The sequence below is a fragment of the Caretta caretta genome, chromosome 12 (genome assembly GCF_965140235.1).
Source record: "Caretta caretta isolate rCarCar2 chromosome 12, rCarCar1.hap1, whole genome shotgun sequence".
NCBI classification, from domain to species: Eukaryota; Metazoa; Chordata; order Testudines; family Cheloniidae; genus Caretta; species Caretta caretta.
In genome coordinates, this window is record NC_134217.1 from 25,273,094 (window position 1) to 25,298,380 (window position 25,287).

The following is a 25,287-nucleotide window of genomic DNA, read 5'->3' on the forward strand; positions in this document are numbered from 1 at the left end:
CCAAAATGCCATTGGCCTTCTTGGCAACAAGGGCACACTGCTGACTCATATCCAGCTTCTCGTCCACTGTCACCCCTAGGTCCTTTTCCGCAGAACTGCTGCCTAACCATTTGGCCCCTAGTCTGTAGCGGTGCATTGGATTCTTCCATCCTAAGTGCAGGACCCTGCACTTATCCTTATTGAACCTCATCAGATTTCTTTTGGCCCAATCCTCCAATTTGTCTAGGTCCTTCTGTATCCTATCCCTCCCCTCCAGCGTATCTACCACTCCTCCCAGTTTAGTATCATCCGCAAACTTGCTGAGAGTGCAATCCACACCATCCTCCAGATCATTTATGAAGATATTGAACAAAACCGGCCCCAGGACCGACCCCTGGGGCACTCCACTTGACACCGGCTGCCAACTAGACATGGAACCATTGATCACTACCCGTTGAGCCCGACAATCTAGCCAGCTTTCTACCCACCTTATAGTGCATTCATCCAGCCCATACTTCCTTAACTTGCTGACAAGAATACTGTGGGAGACCGTGTCAAAAGCTTTGCTAAAGTCAAGAAACAATACATCCACTGCTTTCCCTTCATCCACAGAACCAGTAATCTCATCATAAAAGGCGATTAGATTAGTCAGGCATGACTTTCCCTTGGTGAATCCATGCTGGCTGTTCCTGATCACTTTCCTCTCATGCAAGTGCTTCAGGATTGATTCTTTGAGGACCTGCTCCATGATTTTTCCAGGGACTGAGGTGAGGCTGACTGGCCTGTAGTTCCCAGGATCCTCCTTCTTCCCTTTTTTAAAGATTGGCACTACATTAGCCTTTTTCCAGTCATTCGGGACTTCCCCCGTTTGCCACAGGTTTTCAAAGATAATGGCCAATGGCTCTGCAATCACAGCCGCCGATTCCTTCAGCACTCTCGGATGCAACTCGTCCGGCCCCATGGACTTGTGCATGTCCAGCTTTTCTAAATAGTCCCTAACCACCTCTATCTCCACAGAGGGCTGGCCATCTCTTCCCCATTTTGTGATGCCCAGCACAGCAGTCTGGGAGCTGACCTTGTTAGTGAAGACAGAGGCAAAAAAAGCATTGAGTACATTAGCTTTTTCCACATCCTCTGTCACTAGGTTGCCTCCCTCATTCAGTAAGGGGCCCACACTTTCCTTGGCTTTCTTCTTGTTGCCAACATACCTGAAGAAACCCTTCTTGTTACTCTTGACATCTCTGGCTAGCTGCAGCTCCAGGTGCTATTTGGCCCTCCTGATATCATTCCTACATGCCCGAGCAATATTTTTATACTCTTCCCTGGTCATATGTCCAACCTTCCACTTCTTGTAAGCTTCTTTTTTATGTTTAAGATCCGCTAGGATTTCACCATTAAGCCAAGCTGGTCGCCTGCCATATTTACTATTCTTTCGACTCATCGGGATGGTTTGTCCCTGTAACCTCAACAGGGATTCCTTGAAATACAGCCAGCTCTCCTGGACTCCTTTCCCCTTCATGTTAGTCCCCCAGTGTATCCTGGCCATCCGTTCCCTGAGGGAGTCGAAGTCTGCTTTCCTGAAGTCCAGGGTCCGTATCCTGCTGCTTACCTTTCTTCCCTGCGTCAGGATCCTGAACTCAACCAACTCATGGTCACTGCCTCCCAGATTCCCATCCACTTTTGCTTCCCCCACTAATTCTACCCGGTTTGGGTAGAATTAGGGCAGTGGTTCTCAAAGCCGGTCCGCCGCTTGTTCAGGGAAAGCCCCTGGCGGGCCGGACCGGTTTGTTTACCTGTCGCGTCCGCAGGTTCAGCCGATCGCGGCTCCCACTGGTTTGCCGCTCCAGGCCAATGGAGGCTGTGGGAAGCGGCGCAGGCCAAGGGACGTGCTGGCTGCCCTTCCAGCAGCCCCCATTGGCCTGGAGCGGCGAACCGCGGCCAGTGGGAGCCGCGATCGGCCAAACCTGCAGACGCGGCAGGTAAACAAACCGGTCCGGCCCGCCAGGGGCTTTCCCTGAACAAGCGGCGGACCGGCTTTGAGAACCACTGCATTAGGGGGTTGTACTGTTTTAACCATACTGAGTTACATGCAGACAAGCCTGTAAACAGAGATAACAATACTCATCTCACTTAGGGGAGTTTTAAGAATTAATGTTTCTAAACGCTTTGAATGTGTAAAGCTTTATATAAATGCTAAGAATTATTCTTTAGTCAAGATTGTGACTATCACCTGTTACCACCTGATGGCCAATCAATGGGCTACATGAAATAAATGTGTTTTTTAGCCACAGTTTAACAGAGAGATGTCCAGATCATGCAAACTTCCATTACCACTAGCACCACTGTTGGCATTCTCAGCACAGAGGCCAAGAACTGAATGGGCATGGAAATCAAATTAACCTTCTCTAATCTAATCTAATCGCCTTCTATGATGAGATTACTGGTTCTGTGGATGAAGGAAAAGCAGTGGATGTATTGTTTCTTGACTTTAGCAAAGCTTTTGACACGGTCTCCCACAGTATTCTTGTCAGCAAGTTAAGGAAGTATGGGCTGGATGAATGCACTACAAGGTGGGTAGAAAGCTGGCTAGATTGTCGGGCTCAACGGGTAGTGATCAATGGCTCCATGTCTAGTTGGCAGCCGGTATCAAGTGGTGTGCCCCAAGGGTCGGTCCTGGGGCCGGTTTTGTTCAATATCTTCATAAATGATCTGGAGGATGGTGTGGATTGCACTCTCAGCAAATTTGCGGATGATACTAAACTGGGAGGAGTGGTAGATACGCTGGAGGGGAGGGATAGGATACAGAAGGACCTAGACAAATTGGAGGATTGGGCCAAAAGAAATCTGATGAGGTTCAATAAGGATAAGTGCAGGGTCCTGCACTTAGGACGGAAGAACCCAATGCACAGCTACAGACTAGGGACCGAATGGCTAGGCAGCAGTTCTGCGGAAAAGGACCTAGGGGTGACAGTGGACGAGAAGCTGGATATGAGTCAGCAGTGTGCCCTTGTTGCCAAGAAGGCCAATGGCATTTTGGGATGTATAAGTAGGGGCATAGCGAGCAGATCGAGGGACGTGATCGTTCCCCTCTATTCGACATTGGTGAGGCCTCATCTGGAGTACTGTGTCCAGTTTTGGGCCCCACACTTCAAGAAGGATGTGGATAAATTGGAGAGAGTGCAGCGAAGGGCAACAAAAATGATTAGGGGTCTGGAACATATGAGTTATGAGGAGAGGCTGAGGGAGCTGGGATTGTTTAGCCTGCAGAAGAGAAGAATGAGGGGGGATTTGATAGCTGCTTTCAACTACCTGAAAGGGGGTTCCAAAGAGGATGGCTCTAGACTGTTCTCAATGGTTTCAGATGACAGAACGAGGAGTAATGGTCTCAAGTTACAGTGGGGGAGGTTTAGATTGGATATTAGGAAAAACTTTTTCACTATGAGGGTGGTGAAACACTGGAATGCGTTACCTAGGGAGGTGGTAGAATCTCCTTCCTTAGAGGTTTTTAAGGTCAGGCTTGACAAAGCCCTGGCTGGGATGATTTAACTGGGAATTGGTCCTGCTTTGAGCAGGGGGTTGGACTAGATGACCTTCCGGGGTCCCTTCCAACCCTTATATTCTATGATTCTATGATTCTCACATTAAGGTACACCAATCAGGATTCGAGTGTGAAAGCTTGCACTCTCATGACATATTAAATAATTTTTGTGTTAATAGTGTCAGTGTTGTCAATCCAATACTTCTTTTAACTCACTTCAACCCTGACTGGAAAAAGTAGTCCCAAGAGTGAAAAGACAGACCAGTCTCCAGGCCCAGGCAACCCTTGGCCTCTCTGAAGTGAATGGCCAGTTAGAGTGTCAACTGGTGCTAATCGTAATGGCGGGTTTAGGATGTATATACTTGCCCATGGGCAAACTACTCATCAGACAGACAATAATGATTGTAGACATTCCCAATCTAGACTGGATTCAGACTGAAGACCTTAAGATGACACGTTCTGTATACCATTACGAATATGCAGTTATCTAACTGCCTGCATCCAAAAAGATATTTGATAACTGTAAAGAGAAACAAGGTTAAAGATGGCAAGTAATAAAGGGGTGCTGGGAAACACAACAAGAATCTCTAGGGAGATAAGGAGGAGAGAATAAGCCAGTCCCTTAATCTATCTTTGCACAACTATATGGAACACCCAGGTTCAATACCTAGTCTCTTGCACCCCAGACTTTTGGTGGCTAGGTATGTTGCATGCAGCACTCAGTCTCTGGCATCACAAAAAGTGACTTTGGTGGCAAATGAAAGGCATATAGCTGAAAAGTTTCTCAAAGGGGTCCTACCTGGTCCTCTGCAGCTGGAAAGACAGTGGCTACAATGTGTGGCCTCAAGGGTGAGAGATAAAGCAGGGAGATTAAACCAAAGCATTCTCAGGGCTGCATCAGAACAGTGAAGAAACTCTTTCCCACACCAGGGGAAACAGTCATACAATAAAACAGTAAAAACCAAATCCCTCACTTCATTCCAACCGTCACACAAGAAACTGCTGAGTGAAACCTGGGCAATTTAGGATGTGGCCCTAAATTAGTAGTTACAAAACAGTTAGCTATATCAGACTGAAAAATATGTCAAAATGATATAGTGAAAACATGCATTTTCAGCCAGGAAAAAAGTAAAAGGTAATGTCAAGCCTGCCAATGTCAATGCTAACTTTTTCCCATGCTACTACTTTGTAATAAAATTACAATGAAATTCATACAAATGTAACATAAGCTCACTAGAACATTTAAACCCATACCTTGTGGTCTAATGGTCTGAGTTATTACCACTGGCATCCTAATCTGGGTAGTCTGGCAAGCAGGGTTTCGTTTCACAGTTTGAGCAGATGTTGACTGGATAATCTGCTATCATTGAAAAAAAAAGTATACTTATATTATACTCTATACACAAATACACACAACATATATATATATATATATAATTACTAATATAAGCATGTGGGTCTCTAAAGCACAGACAGCTGGTGACAAAAGTCATATTTATGTCATGTATGTATGTCTGTGTGAGTGTGTGCGTACACACAACCACATACATGACATAAATATGACTTTTGTCATATATATACACAAACATGTCAGCAGTATGCTTTTGAAAAAGAATAACAACAAAGATTGTTTGGCAAAAAAGTCATTTTCTTGATCCAAAAATATTGTATTTCATTGTATTAAATCTCAAGTGGTTATGCAAGACTTGCAGTCACACACACAAAAATGGGAAACAGGGACTTTTTATAGTCACTATGTCAGCTTTTAACTTGTACCTTTTATTTTTAAAATCAGAGAATTTTATTGCTTCAGTTAATCTTGGGCCAAAGCCTATTGCCCTTATTGAAATTCTCAATTAAGTCAGAATGGGATAAGAACCTTTCAACTTGATCCCTTATAAATAAAAACAGAACAACAAAATCTGCAAGGGTCACATCTCAATATCATCAAAATACATGTTCATGATATCAGGAACAGGATAGCACAGATGTAGAACAGCAGACTGTCGAGTACACGTGGCTTTCTCAGAGGGAGAAGAAATCCATAAACAAACTAAAAAATTGCAGGAAATGTTTAATAATTTTGTATGAGAGAGAGAGAGGGGGGAACTGCATCCACTTTAAAGGATGGTAATGACACAGCCATGACTGGTTGAAGATAAAGCTATACAGACAATTCAGGGTCCTGAAGACATGACAACTCATACAACCTTCACAGTCATGGCTGTATCATTACCATCCTTTAAAGTTGATGCAGTTCCTCTCTCTCTCATACAAAATTATTAAACATTTCCTGCAGAAGACTGTACTACAGTTCAGATTGCAACCTAATTTAATATGTTACATGAAGCAAACAGGAAACAATGCATCTTTGTTTGGCTCATCAGCATTATTCTTACAAACTGTACCCAAGAACACCTTACTACTATACAGGCCAAATCCCGGACTTAAAAAAGAATTTTACAGGGTTATAAAATACAGTGAAAATGAGAAATTATGTTTTCAAATTAGTTTTGAAAATAGATTGAGAAGGAACGGCGGTAGGAAGATAAAGGAAAGTTTTCCATCACCAGAAATTGAACAAAAGGTTCCTGCATCATAAGCAGTGAAATCATGGGAAGAGGGAAGGAGATTGGGACTAGTTAAGCCGAGGGAGTGTGAAAAGGAACTGATTGAAACACGGTTGGTGGGGTAGGCTAAAGTAAGACCATGGAGTTTGCAAAACAAGGGGGGGAAATTCTGAATTGTGCCTGAAATTAATGAGGAGACAGTGGAGGAGTAAAAGGATGAGCATTATGTGTGGTCATGCATCTTTGTACGTGAGAGAAGACAGGCAGCACCGTTCTGTACATGCTGGAATTTGGAGAAGTGGGAGGTCATAGTCAATCTGAGAGGAGACAAAGACATGCATTGATGAGGAGTCATCATAACTGTGTACACAAGCAATATTACAGAGGTGGGGAAACCAACTTGCAAAAACAGGAAAAATGGGAGGGAACAAGAAAATTCAATGAAAAAGGAGGCAGCTACATTTATGGACACGGAAGGGAAAAGGAGGCTGGGAGACAGAGCAGCTGGATGTATCTGGGAACGCTCCTTTTGCCCAAGAGAAACACTTCTCCCTTTAAAGTATTTGGATGAACCAAGACAGGCAATGAGTGAATAGGGAAGAGTCATTAAAGACAATTATCATCAGAGCATCAGCCAAACTTCAAGGTAGAAAAGTACGATCTAGAAGAAAAAGAGGAGCTTGGTAACTGAAAATACTAAGAGAACGGAGAACTGGATTTGAATGCATCTTGACGCAGAGGAAGAATTACCACTAGATATAGAACAAGTGTGCTTTAACAGGCAGGAAGACAGTAGTCCACAATGTCATAGAAGACTCTGATCTGAAAGGCAGAAAAGCTAATTTTCTCAACCACACCTCTCTCTAGTCACCATGCTTACAATATTCTTTCAAACTAAGTTTTACTCTGGTGATAAGAGTAAACTTCTCCTCTCTATGATGTCAATACCTGTTTTCATTTCTGGAGACAATCTACTCTCCTCTGAAAGGATGTAAAATGACAGATTTTAAAGAGTTGCAAAGGTTTAATACCAAAGACAAGGCAGTTATTGATAGTGACTAAACAGAGAGAGAAAGGGTATGGGCAACAGGAACAACAGGAGTGGAGAAGAGGGTCCAGAGAACAGACAGTTCTCTAAGAAAACTTTCAGGTGAGGTAGGGTATAAAAAGTGAGTATAAAAAGAGGATAAATATACTAGGGTGGAAAGCAGAAAACATAAAGTGAAAATAAAAAGTATCGCCAAATTTAAATAATAAAATAAAATAATTTAAAAGAAAGGGAACCCCATTACTCCCTGTCCATGCTATCTGCATAGCCTACACATGGCAAAGAGCATCTAATAGCAAGCTGCTACTCCCCCTCCCAAGCAGGTGGGCAGAGAGCTGGCAGGCAAGGGCAGGGAGTGAGCATAGTACAACCTCTTGTGGCAACACAGCTATATGCTGGCTGCTTAGCTGGCCTGGGTTGTAAAGCTACAATCCAGTCCTTTGTGCATTAAAACAAGCCTTACACAGAAGCACCTCAGCCAGCAGCTTGAGCATGCTGAACTAACAAACCACGTTTTCACACCATTACATGCAAAACATAGCAATAAAGGCAACAGCATAGGAAATAAACACACTGGAAATGATACAATTCTGAATATAATATTCTCTGTTTGGTATTTTTTATATTTTTCTCACAATTAAGTGAGAAAATATTGTGGAAGAAATAAATAAGCCACTTAACTTGTATATGCACACAGTACAGAATGGCTATGGTCTGATATGACATTTATCTTCACTCATGAGTAAATACTTGCTAACTCACTTGTGGCTATGCCACTTGTGATTTATCAGTCTACTCACTCCTGAAGATAAATGTCATATCAAACCTTAGCTATCATGTAATCTGGCAGCATTAACTCACTTCTATCTTGCTTTTGTGGGTTTAGATTTCATATATAACATTAATGTTGCTATCCGGGGCCAAATTTTTACAACTTGCCTCAGAAATGATGCTTGTAAAATTGCATATGCAATTGTGTTTTCTCCCCTCACATTAATAAAAAAAGAAAATTAAAAAAAAAAAATCAAACAGACAGCATCTTCTAGTAAAAAGTTATTTTTCTCCACCTTGATCAATATTGTGTTGCTGGATATACTCTTTCAAAGAATCGGTGAAGTCAGAAACGAAAAAAAACCCCAAACTATTAGGCCATCTAACTCCTCTCCCACTTACTATAAGATTGTTCTCTATAATATATTCTCTAATCTATTTTTAAACGTTTCAAGCAATGGGCCTTTCATCACTTCCTTTGGGAGACTATTCCACAACCTAGTAACAGATCTTATGGTAAGGATATTTTCCCTTAAATTCAGCCGAAATACTACTTCACTTAATTTTATCCCTATTTATACTCCTTTGGATCACACTAAATAATTCATCACCCTACTTTAATGTTTAAACCCTTAAAATATTTGTAAACGTTTTTCATGTTCCCCTTTAGTCATTGTTTGACCAAGCTATATTTATTTAATTCTCTTAATCTTTCCTCTTAAATCTGTCCCTTAATCACCATTTTTGTTATTTTCTGAATTCTATTTAATTTGATTTTTTTTTATATATTAAGGTACCCAAAACTGAACGTTCTATTTTTAGGGAAGTGCCACCATTGGTGGATAAAGGCCACCCCAATGGTCCATAATATTATAGCACCAAACTCACATTTGTCTTTTTGCCACTGGCTTACATTGCAAATATGTATCAAATTTCCAGTCCATTGTCATGTCTAGGTTTCTTTCTGCATTAATGCCTTTTGAATATCTACTGTTCACTGGTTATTTGCATTTCAAATTTATTATACACTCATTTTAGTTCAGTGACAGGACCTATATGCATAGGTTCATTAATACAAGCCACTTTTTTACCGCTTTCAGTAAACTTCCTCTAATCTTCCTTTAAACCAGTAGATACCTAATGATCAATCCCAGCTGTCTTCCAAAGAGAAAGTAGAGGAGAGTGGTGTCCACTGAATCCACCAGCTCAACAGCAAAGACCCAAAACCAAAGATTTCAGTAGAGTAGTGTGGGTTGGGGAAAAGCAAAATCCCCATATGATCAGGTATCCATGGTGTGCCATTTTATTTTACTTCTAATTTCGTATTATTCCACTGATTTAGCAGCATTCCCCAGGCTGGCATAGTGGTTAAGAAATATCTCAGAGCAAATATTGTTCCAGTAAGCAGTGGCGGATTAGCCACTGGGCCAACGGGGCCCATGTCCAGAGGCCCCGACCAATTGTGGGGGGGACAGGAAAAACGGGCACGCCCGTCCCCCAACCCGCCTGGCATTCCTGCCAGGGAGCAGGGGAAGCCCTTGCGTACCAACCCTGCTCCCCAGCAGGAGCACCGGGTGGGCAGGGGAAGCCCCCGCACCCAAACTCTGCTCCCTGCCTAACCCTAACCCACCGGGCAGGTGGGGGAAGCCCCTACACCCCAACCCCATTTCCCCAGCAGGAGCACGGGGGTCCGTGTGTGGGGGGACTGCAGGTGGAAATGGTGGGGAGGGGCCTTCCCACTTGCTCTGGTCCAGGGCCTCACAAATCCCTAATCCACCTCTGCCAGTAAATCCTAGTTATCTCTTGTGGGCAACATGCACTGCTTTCATAACATGCACTGTTTTCATAAACACACATTTTCCAACCAAGAACTCAGAACACAAGCATTACATTTGTTACACCAACAGACCCCAGTCGTCAGCAGGTGGGATCGAACCTGGGACCTCTGGAGCTTAGTGCATGAGCCTCTACTGCATGAGCTAAAAGCCAACTGGCTGTTAGCTAAGGTTGTAGAACAGGCTCATTAATATCTCTCTAAGTGGTCTCGGTGCCACTAGATGGGACAGAGCGCCACACCCAGGAGGTGTGTTGGTTACACATTTATATTTCTTTGTGTTTAAACTAAGATTTTTTACCAAAGGCAGTCTGAAAGCTCACATTCCTACTGCCATTAGAGACCTTCAGGTTTGCTGTCCAACCCTAGAACTGGCTATACTTCTTGAAGCCCTTTGTTATCATATTGCAGTGTTTCCTCTTTTACCAGCTATTCTATCAGCAAGTCCATACCTAACACAGCAAGTGAATATGAATAATATGCCTACACCCAAATGAATCAAAACTGAAAGGAAAAATTAATTCTACAGCCAAGTTGTACAATAGCAAAAAAGCCTGGTCTTGATTGCACTGATAGCTCAATCTAACCTGAAAAATACAATACATACAGTGCAACACACAGCTGGATTACCACCACTAGATATGTTACATACAGCTTCAATACGTTCAACAAATATGGAAAACTTCCCCTGTTTGGTTTCACAGTTCTATCACTATTCTTTACCTGTAGTACTCAGAATGTGCTAAGTACTGTCCACATACACGAATACACAGTTCCAGCCCCAAAGTATTCACAGTTTATTCAAACCTTGAACACTGTGGCTTAGATCAAGTATGTAGGTGTACAAATAGGTTTTTGGCTCATCACATTAGTCACTCATCAATATTTTTTCAGTATTGAAAGGAAAACCTAATCAGACATTCCATTCCAGCTTTCCTTAGCTATCAAGAATTAATACCACCACCTCGGTCTTTCACCCGCAGATATTAGGGTGCTTTACAAAGGAGGTATCATTACCTCCTCTTTGATCCATCAGCGGCATCATACTATTTTGAAACTGAAGTTTTCTTTGTCTCCTACTGATTTCTACATTCATGCACCACAACTGTACATGGTCCCTCAGATGAAAATTTATACTAAAGCATCCCCTCACACATCTAAAATGGTGCTACCAATCTCAATTCAGCTTTGCGGCAACATCTTGATGCTGTCATAAAATTTTTGTTCCATATCTCTTTCTTAAATGAGAAAACAAGAAAACTGTTTTCTTATTATTTTGATGCAACTTCAATTTGAGGGAAAATTCACAAAATACTTTAAAACAGCAAACTGAAACAGCTTCTGCGTGGGACTTTCAAGATTGCTCAGCATTGGCATTATCTTGTTGCCACTGAAGCTAATGGGAGTTTGACCAGAGACTTCCACAGAATCAGAGTTTAGCTAATGCAGGACTTTAGAAAAGTCTACTGCTTCAATGCAGGATGTGAGACTGAGTGAGGCTGGGGAGCCCTGAAACACCTATATTATAGAATAGCTATATATTACAACCATGATTGTCCAAAGGTTTCAGAGACACCTCAAACTCTGACTCCTTTGTAAAAATCAGAAAAATCAAGAGTCGAAGGCACTGAATGACTCTGTAGACAGGCTGGCTCTAGAGAGGCTATACTCCAAGTAGTTCTGCCCCTTTAAAGCTGGACAGTCTGCAAAGCCACCTGAAATTATCTTCGGTGAGCTCCAAGTCTAGAGAATCTGAAGCCCGGCAAGCTTTCTCCCGAAGCACTGGTCAGCTTTAGGCAGGCCAGCTGTAATCTTCCTCTGTCGGACTGTCTTGGGCAATCTGGACAAGGGTCTTTGTTGTGCTCTGGGTTTGGGGAACACATACCTCAGTGTCTGCCTGTAATTGGAATAGTGGTTGTTGTGGTAACTCAGATAACCTAGTGCAATGATTGTTGTCAGATGCTGACTTAACCAATATAGCACAATCTAGGCGATATAACAGGGCTCTGGTTAACCTGGTTCAGTTCAGTTCAATCAGTCATACTACTAATAAACAACAGACACAGAAGTATAGATTTATATAAAGCTCTTCTTTATATAATAAAACTTTTGTCTGCGTTTTCTAAATGTATTTCCATCCTTTTTCCAGAAAACACACTTTTTCTGGCAAGTCAAGATGCAACCTTCTGCCTCTGCAGCTATTGCTACTTCATGAGACTACAGCAGTCATTTAATTTCTCCAAATGAGATTAAAACACATACCTAAGAACTGTCATTTTACCAATTCACAATACAGAACTGTCATATTGCATGGCCCACCTAACCAGTAATTAAAACATGCCACTTTTTAAGTTGCCAGCTATGATACAACTTCATTTCCAATCAAATGTATGTACAGAATAAGTTAACAGGTGACTGAGCAGGGATTCTTATTGCTACTCTGAACCATTTTGTTCGAAATAATACAACATTCCGGAAAAGGTTTTCCTTATCAGAGAGGAGGGAATTCACATGGTTAAAAGAGAGGAGCAACAGCAGCTAAGTCCAGATTCAAGATCACATCCACATGTCTCATAAGGTCAAGTATCTTAGCATCTCAGAAAGTTCATACAGTTCACTACAACTGTTCTCCTACGACTTTGCTACTCCTACTATAAAATAATTATTTTTGATTTTAAAAGTTAATGATTAAACTGTTTTAAGAAGCATATGTACTGTCCAAATGACATGGAGCTCAAACGGGCATTTAAAAATTGTGCATTGTTACTTTTTAATTAAATTAACTATTAAAAGTTAAACATTTTCCCCCAAACTATTTATTTCCTTTCCTGAGCCTACTAGTTCAAGGAACAAAGCTGTTATACTTGCATTTTAGAAACCCAAAAAAGCAGAATTCCATCAGCTTAAAATAATACATTCAAATTCGTTCATCTTAATTTTTAAACCAAAGTTGTGTACTATACTCACTTACACATGTGAACTGCAAACAAAGAAATACTTTTCACCATTTCACAAAAGTGATTAAGACAGACAAGAATGGACTGCCGTATCATTGGACTTAGGCTTTTGTAGAAACTGAAAAAATACATACACAAGGCCATATATGCTACATACTATGGGCCCAATGGAATCACCCTTACTATCCACAGTGAGTAGAACTTTACTAGATGAGCAGTCCCATTGAAATCAGTGGGGCTGTGTGCATGTAGTAGGATATTATTCAGTGTCAGCAAGAGTGGGGAACAACATTTTGGTATTGTGGCTAGACCAAGCTGATTGGTACAGTAAAATTCTTTTCTTCTTCATAGTTTTCAAATTAAAAATGTACAGAAGAGTTTAAAAAGGGACCCTTCCTTTTTTTTTAAATAAAATTAAAATCTAATCAAAGCAGAACAATTTAACACTGATTACATGATCATATGATCATCTTTAAAATCTTAATTCTTCCTGTGTCTTAAAAAGCTAGCTCTCTTATACTGCTATAATTAGGTAAGTATCCACTGTAACTATATAAAAATCTCTAAGTCCCAGAAATGAAAGCCCTGATCCTGCAAAGAATTATGCACATCCTTAGCTTTATAAAGTGTCAGTACTTCCATTAAAATTAATAGGAATACTCACAGTACATAAAGGTGAATATGTGAGTAAATCTTTGTAGGATCAATACCTAACATACCATATCAGAAGGACAAGATAATGAAAAACAGAAGTATTTCCAAATTAGAATGTAATAACGGAAATAAAGAGTAACTTTAAAACCACTATTCAACCTATTTAGAAGTTTTCCTTTAAGTTTTAGTACCTACCAGTTGAGAACTCTGATTTGATTGTACTAGTTTAACATGAGGAGGCTGAACTGTATTTGATACAAATGTGCAAATGCTGTTTGGTTGCCTTATTCCTACTGTCTGAGTTGTGACACTAGAGGAAATACTTCCAGAGGCAGGTTGAGGTATAACTTGTGACAGCTTGGTTTGTTGAAGCGGCTGCTGAGATGGCTGTCCTTGCAAAACCGAATGTTGGCTATTCAATAAAGACTGTCTCAATGCCGGCAGACTTTTCTAAAAAAAAAAAAAAAAATACAAAAAATAAAAAGAAGAAAAATGGGGAAAAAATCAAACTTACTAAACCATCAAAAAAAGAGTGTTTTTGAAATGTATACACACACACTGGAAAGCATAAATCTTTAAAACCGGTTGTATGACCTGTCTAGCACTTCAGGAGAAATAAACTTGTACATTTTAACTTTCTTCATATTTTATATGAAGAGGGAAAATTCAGCATGGATCTCACCACAAGTTATTAATTTTGAATTTGGTCAACACAGTGGGCTAGATTATGATCTATCCTAATCTGACCACATAGGGGATTAAGGCCCCAAAACCAGCAGCCCATTAGAACTACCTGAAGCATGGATTTAGATCCTGCGAGAAGCAAAAAGTGGATGGGGAAAAGCGGAAGGGCAGAAATGAGCACCATTCCTACTGTGTGCTGGCAGAAGTAAGCTGCACTCCTCCGAGGACTGCAGTAAGATACCTCTCCCCATAGAGTACCTAAAGCAAGAAGATTTAATTGTGTGTGTCTTAGGGCAATAGATGTATACTGTATTATTACTGATGTACTGTAGTGACTTCATTAGAAAAGTGTGTTATTGTGTGCTTCATGTTCAGACTGGTTCATCCAAAAAAAAAGTTCTAAAAGAGTACACTGTATTTTATGAATAAACTTTTTAAATTATCTTCTTTTGAAGTGCTCCTCCAGACAGCTGCAGGCTTTCGCAGCGCTTACCCCGGGCTGTAGTCACTTTTAACTTCTGTTTTTTATTTAAAAACATAATTGTTGTTGCCAAGAAATGACTTCAAAGAAAGGGAAGAAGTTAAAACTTTTTGCCAGAGATGGCTGAAGAAGGAAAGCAGGGAATAGTGTAAAAATAAAGAGTTAATTATATCCTAGAAGAGAAGAGAGGAGAAAGGAAAGGAAAGGAAAAGGAGCAGGGAAGGAAGAATTAAAAAATGAGAGCAAATTCTGCCCTAAACCAACAGATTGCAAGTTGGGAGAAAAACAGAAAACTATGATAACTAGGATGTGGGTGAACAACAAAACATACATGATTTACATCTAGAAGCTTATGTTGAGCACCAGAGCCAAATTCTGCTTACTCTGCTCACATAAGTAAGCAGCTGGAAGTCAATGATAGTTTTGAATAAGTAAGGCAAGCAAAATTTAACGGCATGTGCTAATTTTGGGGGACAAGAAACAATCTCATTTGATACCACATTTTATAATATTTCTCCAGATGTTCCTCATTATAGGTGAGCCCTGCCCCAGGAGGACCACCCTGACAGAATTTACTAATCGATTATTTCAACAAAAAGCAACAGCATGTTCCAGAGAAGAGTTTAGTAATCTCCCTTACACACTGCCATGTACACTGAATGTACCTGATCGCTTTTATGTAGACTAGACAAAAGCACTCAAAAAAAGTATCTCAACATGGGTACTACAAACATACTGGTGAAGTAACCTACCATACCACATCTGACTGGTGTACTTTATTATAGACAATACCATGTTTATTTATCATAGAAAACCCATTACAACAATAAGATACCTAAAGTCATGAGGGTTGTCTTTAACTACCTATATTAAATATAATATAATAAAGCTGCCAAAGACAACCCATTTCTTCACATTTTCCATTTAAATATAGGAATATAATTTTCAAGTAACCCACAGAATATTTATGTTTCTAAACTAGAGTTTGTCTTCTTTTTCTATGTAATCTTAACAAAAATGTTCTAGACAGATAAAACTGATTACGTATTGTGTGCTAGTTTGTACAGTCTAAAAAAAAATTAAACCTGAAGTAATTAAGCCTATTCGGTAGATAAAATTAAGATCTAAACAATATTTATATTCACCTTCAGGAAAGGTACTAGATAAGGCTGAGGAGATGATTTCAGCTCGGACTGAAGGCAGCCTGTAAATTCTTCTGGATCAATCTTTGCATCCTGAGGGGGGAAAGAAAAAAATAACTATTTGGGATTTTCCTGTTTTCTCAAAGAATGAGAGCATATACTAGTACAGGCTAACATTGTGGAAATATTTATATAGCTAGATAGATAAGCTACAAATCAACAGGGACTTTTAAAGTTCAAAGTCCCTCAAACTCATCCACAGCTATAAAATCTTATTATCAAGAACTAATTTATATTATCAAAAAGAAAAGGAGTACTTGTGGCACCTTAGAGACTAACCAATTTATTTGAGCATAAGTTTTTGTGAGCTACAGCTCACTTCATCGAGCTGTAGCTCACGAAAGCTTATGCTCAAATAAATTTGTTAGTCTCTAAGGTGCCACAAGTACTCCTTTTCTTTTTGCAAATACAGACTAACACGGCTGCTACTCTGAAACCTGTAATTTATATTATATATACTGTGCTTCTCAGAACTGAGGAATCTGTGATCTTTATGTATGCAACTCCCTCAGGGATGCACACTTAAAGAAACAACTGGATCCTACAAACATGCAAGTGTTTATTCAATACTGCCATTCTGTTGATTACTTTCAGACAGTGATTTCTTTAAAATACTAATCCAAAAACTGGTGTTTAAAAACAACCTTGAAAAACTATCATAACATTTACTAGCCCTGGCACAAAATCTATCAGGATAAGAAAAAGATACTTTACTTGATGGTTAAAAAATAACAACACTCAGATGAGTGAACAAGTAGAATTTTGAAAGTCTGATTTAAAATAGAAGAATATGTATGTATGTATGTTTATTACTGAAGATGAAAGATCTATTTAAGCTAAGTACATTTTTAGTGTTTCTGAAACTATCATTAGTTAAATACTTATAGGCTGTCTAATGATTCAGCTATCCCACTCTTGAGCCTCTCTGTGGTTAATTTAGTATAATAGCGAAGAAACAAAATATACCTGCTATATATATTTTTCAATGTTTTAAACTTAAATTCTTTAAAACTATTAGCTTTCAAAAGTTCAAGCTAATTTTTATTGGAACCACTAATATTTTTGTTGGATCATTTTTATGTGGGAAAGAGTCTTAGACTTTCCAAATCAAAATATTTAAAATGTGCAAGGGTTCCTTGATGATCAATTCAAGACCATCATCTTCTTTCAGGTGCATATTCCTTGGCATACACAAACAATGCAAGCTTGACGATTTGTCAAAGCCTTTGATAAAGTCTGTTTGCAGTGTATTCTGTTCTGTAGTGTACACTGAAACATTTGTAGTACTGGAGGCTACCATAAGTCAGTTTTTCTGCAGGACCAATCATGTAGATTCCATCTACCGAAAACACTATTTTGGTCACATAAGTCATTTCATTTAAGTTTGGAATTTTTGAAATCCACAGGCATTCAGGGCCCACTCTTGCAAAAAGACTCCCATGGATCTGTTTACAGAATCTTGGCCTTAGTGACGACTTAGAAAAATGTTTCAGTTGGTCCCCGATCCTGCAAGCTGCTCCAGAAAGGCAGATCCCTACATCCACACAGAGCCAAATTACTTGAATGGGACTTTAATTGTGATATAAGAGACCACAGCTCACAGGATCAGAGCCACAGAGAGCTCTCACAAAACATATTTAATTTATTATATTTCTAAATAAACGTCATCAAAATATTATCCATCAAAACAAGTGTATTGTTAATAATGTTTATTAAATATTGTGACATTAATCAGCATTTTAACCTACTACAAACAAAAGAAAATACAGCTTGATTAACAATGAAATTGTGAGGTTGCATTCAGTGCTGAAACATCTGTATGACTGTATTTTTATGCAACACTTTTACCTTTCAACATTACTTTATTGCACGCAGAAGCTAAAAATAGATGAGTATCAAATACAGTAACAATTTTCAGCATCTATAAACAGCATGCACAATATACAATTAACACAGCTTAATATTTACCAGCAAATCCTGAACCAGAGCTTTCACATTACGGGATGTTTCTGGAGAAGGTGAATTATGGGAAGCAAGTTTTATCAGCGTAGCTAAAAAGTTTTTGCATTTCTTCACATTCTCTTGCATTTCCTGTTTAAAAAAAAATCAGATATACATAGTCTTTTGATATTGTTCACTGCATAGACTAATACATGTAAATAATGGGAAAACTAGAACATTTCTTATCCAAATAAAAGCAATTTGAAAAGTGTCTTCAGTTATTTGGCTATTGCCGCTGTAGTTTGGTGCTCACTTCACTTCCATTTAATCACTAATAGTCATACCATACAGTTACTAACTAAACTAATCATAGAAATATTTATTTTTCATGTCCAATATGCTGTCATTCATTATATACTTCATGGTTCATGGAACTGTAACCTTACTTGATAAAAACCATCATGAAATATGTCAAAAATCCAAGCAATTACTGAGATGGCCGATACTGAATTCACAGTTTCTCTTTCCTATTTTTTAACTTTTTAAATTACTACTTCAGTATAACATCAACTGTACCAATCAAATCAAATAATAAATAAATACATTTCAAATATTATCATGTCTAAACCCCAATTTATTTTATCAGTTTACTATAACATATGCTCTAATCCTAACACACCATGACCTTTAAACAGTCAGTTTGCCATCTACTCAGGACAAGGCCACTGATATTATAAAACAACCTGTGTAGGCACACAGTCATTATAATAATGGAGTTCAGCAGTACAATTAGAGGTCTATTTGTTCCAGTTACAGAAATACTCCTTACACTGCACAACACTTGGACAAAGTTGGCCAAGTTAACTGTCAAGATCACTGCTAGTCCCTCAAAGCAGGCATTACAATTAGCTAATATGTGTTCTTTACAGAATGTATAAGGATGACACTAACAGGATATTATGGGAATTGGGTTGGTGTGAAAACTCTTCCTGGTATTAAAATAAAACTGAAAAGCGCACATGTAACCAAGAAACAAAACCCCTATTATTCTTCTAAGCAGTCAAACATTCCAGAACTTACATACAAACCTGTGATACAACTGTAGTCCCTGGCACAGGAGAACTAGGTATGACCTGGGGCTGTGCTGGTACTTGTGCTGTCATATGAGGTGGAAGTGGCAATCGAGGCTGACCCTGGGGTTGTGCTGGGGTCTGTCCTCCAAAAATTACCGTAGGTTGTTGAGTTGCTGGAGTTCCAGTTGCTACTGTTGTTTTAATTAAGCTCTGAGCACTTGTGGTAGCTACTGATACCTGATAACATTGTTATAATCAAAAAGCAGATAATTATCTTTTTTAATATATTTTATTCGATAATAAAGCTTTAAAACCCCCAGATTGCAAACTTACACTTCCCTTCTACTGCTGAGTTTAGCAGCTTATTACAACAACAAAATATTCTTCCTTAAGGTTACAATTTGAGGGCCCAACTGTATCACACCTTACTCATGTTACTTTACTTTTTGAGTGGTCCCTTTAATTTCAATGGAACTGTTCAAAGAGAAATGTATTACTAAACAGGAACATGGGTGGTATAATCTGGCTCTTTCACATTAGAGAGCTTGAGGGGCAAATTTACCACTAACATTAGTGTGTGTAACTCCAACGGCAGTGAGTTTCGCCTAACTATATGTGGAAAATAAACTTATGGGTAAAACTCATTTTTTTCTGTTTGTAATACAAGTAGTATATTCATATTTATCACCAAAACTCATTTAGAAAGCCTTACCTATATGACTGGTTGCATCGGCATTCATTTTTCTTCGTGTTGTGCTGGTAGCACTTTTAATACTTACTGTAGTGTGTGACAGCGTGGAGACTCCAGGTAAGGTTGCAGTAGATGTAGCACGAACTGATGTAGCAGTCGACTGTACAACTTTGGCTTGCAGTGGAAGTCCAAGGTGGACAGGAGATGCGGCTACAGAAGTTGGTTGCTAGTATAACAACAGAAAAAGTATTAAATGCACTCATGTTAAATTACTGAAGATGCAAAAAGTACAAAGGTTCTTTTACACAGTGATGAAATGAGTATCTAATAATTAACCTCTACAGAAAGTTACCAAAAAAGCATAATTTATTTTTACTCCATAGCAATATGTAAATGATCAAATTACTATACCTCCAGTAAGATAATTATTTTATTCATATACAGATAAAAATGTCCAGGTGTATCTTCTTCCCTATACTTGTGAGAATGTGAGCAGCAACATGCACCATTTTATTCTGAACAAGTGTTTCTTATTGCTTAAAGCATCTTAATAGGTTAGCATAACACAGCAGAGCATAGGAAAAAAGGACAATGTGAAGTGGGGGAAAAATTCACTAACATTTTGTGTCACATGGATGCATTACAGCTGTTATAATATGGCATACACATGATGTCATCACTAAATTAAAAATTTTAGATTATATTTGTAACGAGTACATACTGATCTTGTAGTCATGCACTGGCTCTGTCCAGTATTTTCCTTGAAAACTTAACACAGATAGAACATTTAAAAAGAGAAAAAAGGATAAGTGAAGTAAAATTAATATGAAAAAAACATTTACAAAATTATGTAAGGAACCTGCTATAAGATTCCTGGTGAGAAATGTGTGTTCTATCTTAACTTGAACTCCTATATAGTAGTCCAGGGGAAACCGGGCAAAAATAACGTTCAACTCTAGGTAGGGGCTTCCAAATTGTAATATATGATCTTGGGGTTCCATCAATTCACTTCACAACAATTTATAAGGTGGTGGTACATGAATGAATAAAATTTGGGATTCACTGCTTTAGAGAGAGGTGCTGGATGCATTATTAACAAAGCATTTCTTGATTCACAGAGTTACAATGATAGGGACTTCAGAATCTCCCATATGTCCATGCATAAATAAGGACAAGTATGGTGAACTGGAGAGAGGGATTTAGAGGAAATAATGGATTGAAAGGTAAAGGCAACTCAAAGAAGGAAGCCCACACAGTTTTCTTGGACATCTGCCTCTCAGAAGTATATGAAATCTTTTAAAAATATGCAAAAGAGAAATGCAGAAAATACTATCAAATGTTTTCGTACATAAAGAATATGCCACTTAGTACTGCATTTTGAGATCACCAAATGATAGATCAACATAGGTAAAGTTATCTTCAATGTCCTATCCACATTCCAATTCCTATCCACATATCCAATTCCTATCCACATCAAAAATAACCCTTTCCTTCATCCTTTTACCTGTAAAAAAAATTAAGTCCAAATATTTCCAGAACCAATGATACATCTAGTGCGCTGCTCAGATGAAACTCTGAAAAATTAGATTTTACTTATTCTTTATCATAATAAAAGAAAAGTGATTGTTAAAAGCTTATGAAGGAAAATGATTCTGACTTACTCACAATTTTTCCCTCAGCAGAATGCTTTAACAATGATGAGCAATAAAATTGTCCTAGGCAGCCGAAATGCCCATTATTTTTAGTGGCCTATTTTCATTTGAGGAGATAAATCTAAGACATTACTACCAAATAAATTTACAACCTAGTCTTAACAATAAAAATGTACCAACAGTCAAAATGTGATTTAATTCTATGTACATTTTAGGCTACATATAAAAATTTATCATGCAGCATACAACACTGACAGAATAAAATAATTTGTAAGAAATACAGAAAGCCCAGTTTCCAAAATGGGCTCCAAGTATGCAAACCACAAAAAGTAAAATTTGCATCAAAGGGCAATTTGTGAATGCAAATAAAGTAATTAGACATCTAATTACCTGATTCACATAGGCAAATTCAAACACACAGACAAAAGTGTATGTGTCGAGATCCTTGTTGACAATGTGGCCAAATATTTATTATAGTCTGAACCTTCCACAAGGCGGCAGCAGCAGCAACAAATAAATGCACATTTTAATATATTCCTCCTTTTATCTTCTAAAGCAAAATCTGACTTTTGTTTTTAAGTAACGTAACACTTACATAAGATGCAAGACTGGTATCCCTGAACAATATAAGTTGACTATTTGCAGAACAAATACAACATATGCATCATCCATGCAAGCTTTTCACACTCCCTTGGCAATGTGCATCAACCTTTACCTAGGAACTCTCTTTAGCGGGGAGAGGTAAATTCAGTATCTATGACCATTAATTCTCAGGCTCTCTGCTGATACAGCCAAGAAGGATGCCAACTAGTGCCCACTGTGATTACAGAGCTTTATAATAGATATAACAGATATATCCACTCAGATGGGGAGAGAGAGACCATAAATTCATGATAGGTGAGGCTGATAGCACTGCTTATTACTAAGGCTGCCCAGAACTTCCCATAATCAGACCCTGGTTTCAATTGCTTATAACTTTGCCAAATTAACTGTTTGGGCTGAAATTTTCCACAACAGTGGTCTGCCTCAGCCTGAACTCTTCCGGAAAATTTCAGCCAATACCAAGAATGTGATTAGAGAAAAATACATTTTTCACTTACGTTAAAAAAAATTCTAGAGACCTTTTCTTTGGAATGCTCTAGTGCCCCAGGCTTTGGAATGAGGACTTGAAATTTGGCAAGAGGTGACATTTGTGTCAGGGATGTGCCCTATTGCCATGACCATGAAAATCCATCCGAATTTGACCAAGTCATAAGCCTTTGACAAATTGTATTTCACACATGCTCAGTAGAGATTGGATGAGGAACTGGCGGAGAAGCAGGGTATGGGAGCCAGAAGGGATATGACTGGAGGCAGAGAGAGAGAGAGAGAGAGCACAAGTGCAGAGGAAGGAACAGGATCTGGCTGGGCAAGGAGACTGAGCACAAGGAACCAGGGAAGAGCAATAGAAGGACTGGAAATGGCTGGGCAAGGAGAGTGGGAGCAAGAGCACACAGGTGTTCAGAGGGGTGAGACTACAACTGGGTAGGTGAGGAGAATGGGAGCCTGCGGTGGGGAAGAGACAGGACTGGGACTGGTTGGAGGGGACAGGGCAGAAGGGTCAAGCATGAGGGAAATGGGCAGAAGAGTTTGTGCCCACTAAAGTATACTCCCCTTCCACACCAAGGAATAGAACTCAAAATCTGTAGTCTCACCATTCCGCTGCTGTCAGCAAACATCTGTGAAATCCACTAATAAAGTGTTTCATTGCCCATTGGTGCCACTTTACCTGGAGGGTAACAACCTACTTCTACTAGAAGTTACTCCATTGGCTCAAGTGACAAAAGTCTGTGTGGTGGTTCTAAAGGTTCCAGCTCTGTGATTAACCATGTGGGTGTCAATATAATGCTACATGACAGAATTTCTGGTAAAAGAACATTATTAAGGATGCTAAGTCGAACACCCAAAAGTTATGAAATGCAAGAATTAAAGTTGCCTGAGCAACCTTACTTCAGCCCTCTTCTGCATATGCATTATGATTAAGGCTACGATTTAGTCATAGGTATTTTTAATAAAAGTCATGGACAGCTCACGGGCAATAAACAAAAATTCACAACTCATGACCTGTCCATTACATTTACTAAAAATACCCCTGACTAAACCTTGGGGGGGAGGGGCGTGTTGTTGGGGTGCCACCCGGAGGGGCTGCTGCTGGGAGGGACCTCCCCAGGAGGTTGCCAGCAGCACCAGCTGCCGGGAGCCACTGAGCAGCGGCTGCTTTGGCCACTGCTGCCGGGGGCTGCCAAGCAGCAGCTGCTCTGGCTGCCCCCGGGACTGCTGCTGGGGGTGGCGGTTACTGGGAGGGGACCAGGGGGCCACTGCTCGGGGAGGGGCTGGGGGCCATCCCGGGACTACCAAGCAGCAGCTGCTCCAGCTGCCCCTGGGACCGCTGCTCAGGCAGTCCCTGGGCCAGCCACATTGGCCGCTGTTTGGGCACTCTCCAGGGCCAGATGCCTAGGACCACCTGAGCAGCAGCTGGTACAGCTGGCCCCAGGTCCGCTCCAGCAGCAGCCAGTGCAGGTGGTTATGGGGCTGCCTGAGGGGCTGGCTGCAGAGCTGCTCCAGGAGCGGTCAGTGTGGCTGTCCCCACAGCCACCTGAGCAGCTGGCAGACACAAAGCCTTAATTACAATATGATCTTTAATTACATGATCCCTTTTTTCTTCATGGGACCTCTGCCTCATTCTGTGCATTGGCTGGACCTGCTCTGAAAATGAAACAGAATTACATAATGAAGGAGACAGCTGTCTGCAGGATCCATCTCATTTTTTGGCAGAAGTTGGAATGTGTGTAGTGAATGAGGCAGTGGACTGCAGGAAGAGAAAGGACAGTCTCATGGTTAATTGCTACCCTGGAGAACCTGTCTCTGCCCAAGAGGTCCTCTCTGATGCTAGTCAAGTCACCTTTCACCAGTAACCATTAATTCTGCATTCCTCATTTAGGGGTACCTGACTTGGGACCCTACGGTTACATTTGCACAAGTGCTGAGTGCTCGCAGCTGAACCCAATGGGAACTGTGTTCTGAACATATAAAGTGCCAAATAATGCTAAATATTCTTTAAAATATTAGGTCCTAAGTATCTCAAATTGGGCATCTTGCTGTGCCACAGTTTATTATCTGTAAAATGGGGATAATAAATACAATAATAATAATAATAATAATACCCCCTCATCTTGTAGGGGTGTCCACTGTTTGTGAAGCATTCATATGTGCCAATAACAAGCACCACAGAAAAGCATAGGAGGGAACTAATAATTCCGTCTTCTGAGCAGTGTTTGAGGAGAGTGCAGTATGTAAGGTATGGGGCAAAGGAGAAAACAAAACACTGAAATGCTGTTCATTAAGTGAGCACCATTCATCCTGTGCACTGAATGAGGCAGTAGTCTTGTGGGGAAAAAACAGTAAGTGATGATGTCATTAAAGACTGTATCATAAAGCATATACACAAAAGAATTGAATTACGTTTGCACCGGCAACCTTGATTCTGGCATTTTCTAATCTTAGAGTGCTTAACTTTGCACTCAAACATTAAAAAGAACATTAAGGTCCTTTAACAGCTTTTTCTGAGTAATTTTATGTAGTTCACCAAGTAACCATCCCATAGTAATGATATGAACCAGATCTGAACCAATGGCCTATTGACAGAGGTGGAAAGGGATTGCTGATGAGCTGTGAAGAGTCATTTGTCTGCTTCCTATTCCTCGCCACTCTCATACACTATACTTTTTAAAAAAGAAAAGGAGTACTTGTGGCACCTTAGAGACTAACCAATTTATCTGAGCATGAGCTTTCGTGAGCTACAGCTCACTTCATCAGATGCATACCGTGGAAACTCCACGGTATGCATCTGATGAAGTGAGTTGTAGCTCACGAAAGCTCATGCTCAAATAAATTGGTTAGTCTCTAAGGTGCCACAAGTACAGTTTCCACGGTATGCATCTGATGAAGTGAGCTGTAGCTCACGAAAGCTCATGCTCAAATAAATTGGTTAGTCTCTAAGGTGCCACAAGTACTCCTTTTCTTTTTGCGAATACAGACTAACACGGCTGTTACTCTGAAACCTATACTTTTTAAATCTTTCTCCAGAGTTTGTTAATACCTGCAGATTAGATAGGTAGACAAAGAGGTAAATTTAAGATCTGTCTGGATTAATAAACAGATTGTGAACACTAC

At 39.8% G+C, this 25,287-nt stretch overlaps 1 protein-coding gene across 3 annotated transcripts in view; it reads right to left on the reverse strand.

Annotated features, from left to right (window-relative positions):
- LOC125620775 (transcription initiation factor TFIID subunit 4) overlaps positions 1 to 25,287 on the reverse strand; it is a 214,588-nt gene that overhangs the window by 161,080 nt on the left and 28,221 nt on the right. The window contains exons 3-8 of one of the 3 annotated variants that reach the window (XM_048816903.2): positions 19,512 to 19,649; positions 18,748 to 18,969; positions 17,687 to 17,809; positions 15,662 to 15,751; positions 13,547 to 13,801; positions 4,772 to 4,877 (exon numbers count right to left, since the gene is read on the reverse strand). In XM_048816903.2, coding sequence (XP_048672860.2) covers positions 4,772 to 4,877; positions 13,547 to 13,801; positions 15,662 to 15,751; positions 17,687 to 17,809; positions 18,748 to 18,969; positions 19,512 to 19,649 — 934 coding nt within the window. The remainder of the gene's footprint in view (positions 1 to 4,771; positions 4,878 to 13,546; positions 13,802 to 15,661; positions 15,752 to 17,686; positions 17,810 to 18,747; positions 18,970 to 19,511; positions 19,650 to 25,287) is intronic. The other 2 variants (XM_048816905.2, XM_048816904.2) reach the window with 2 other exon arrangements.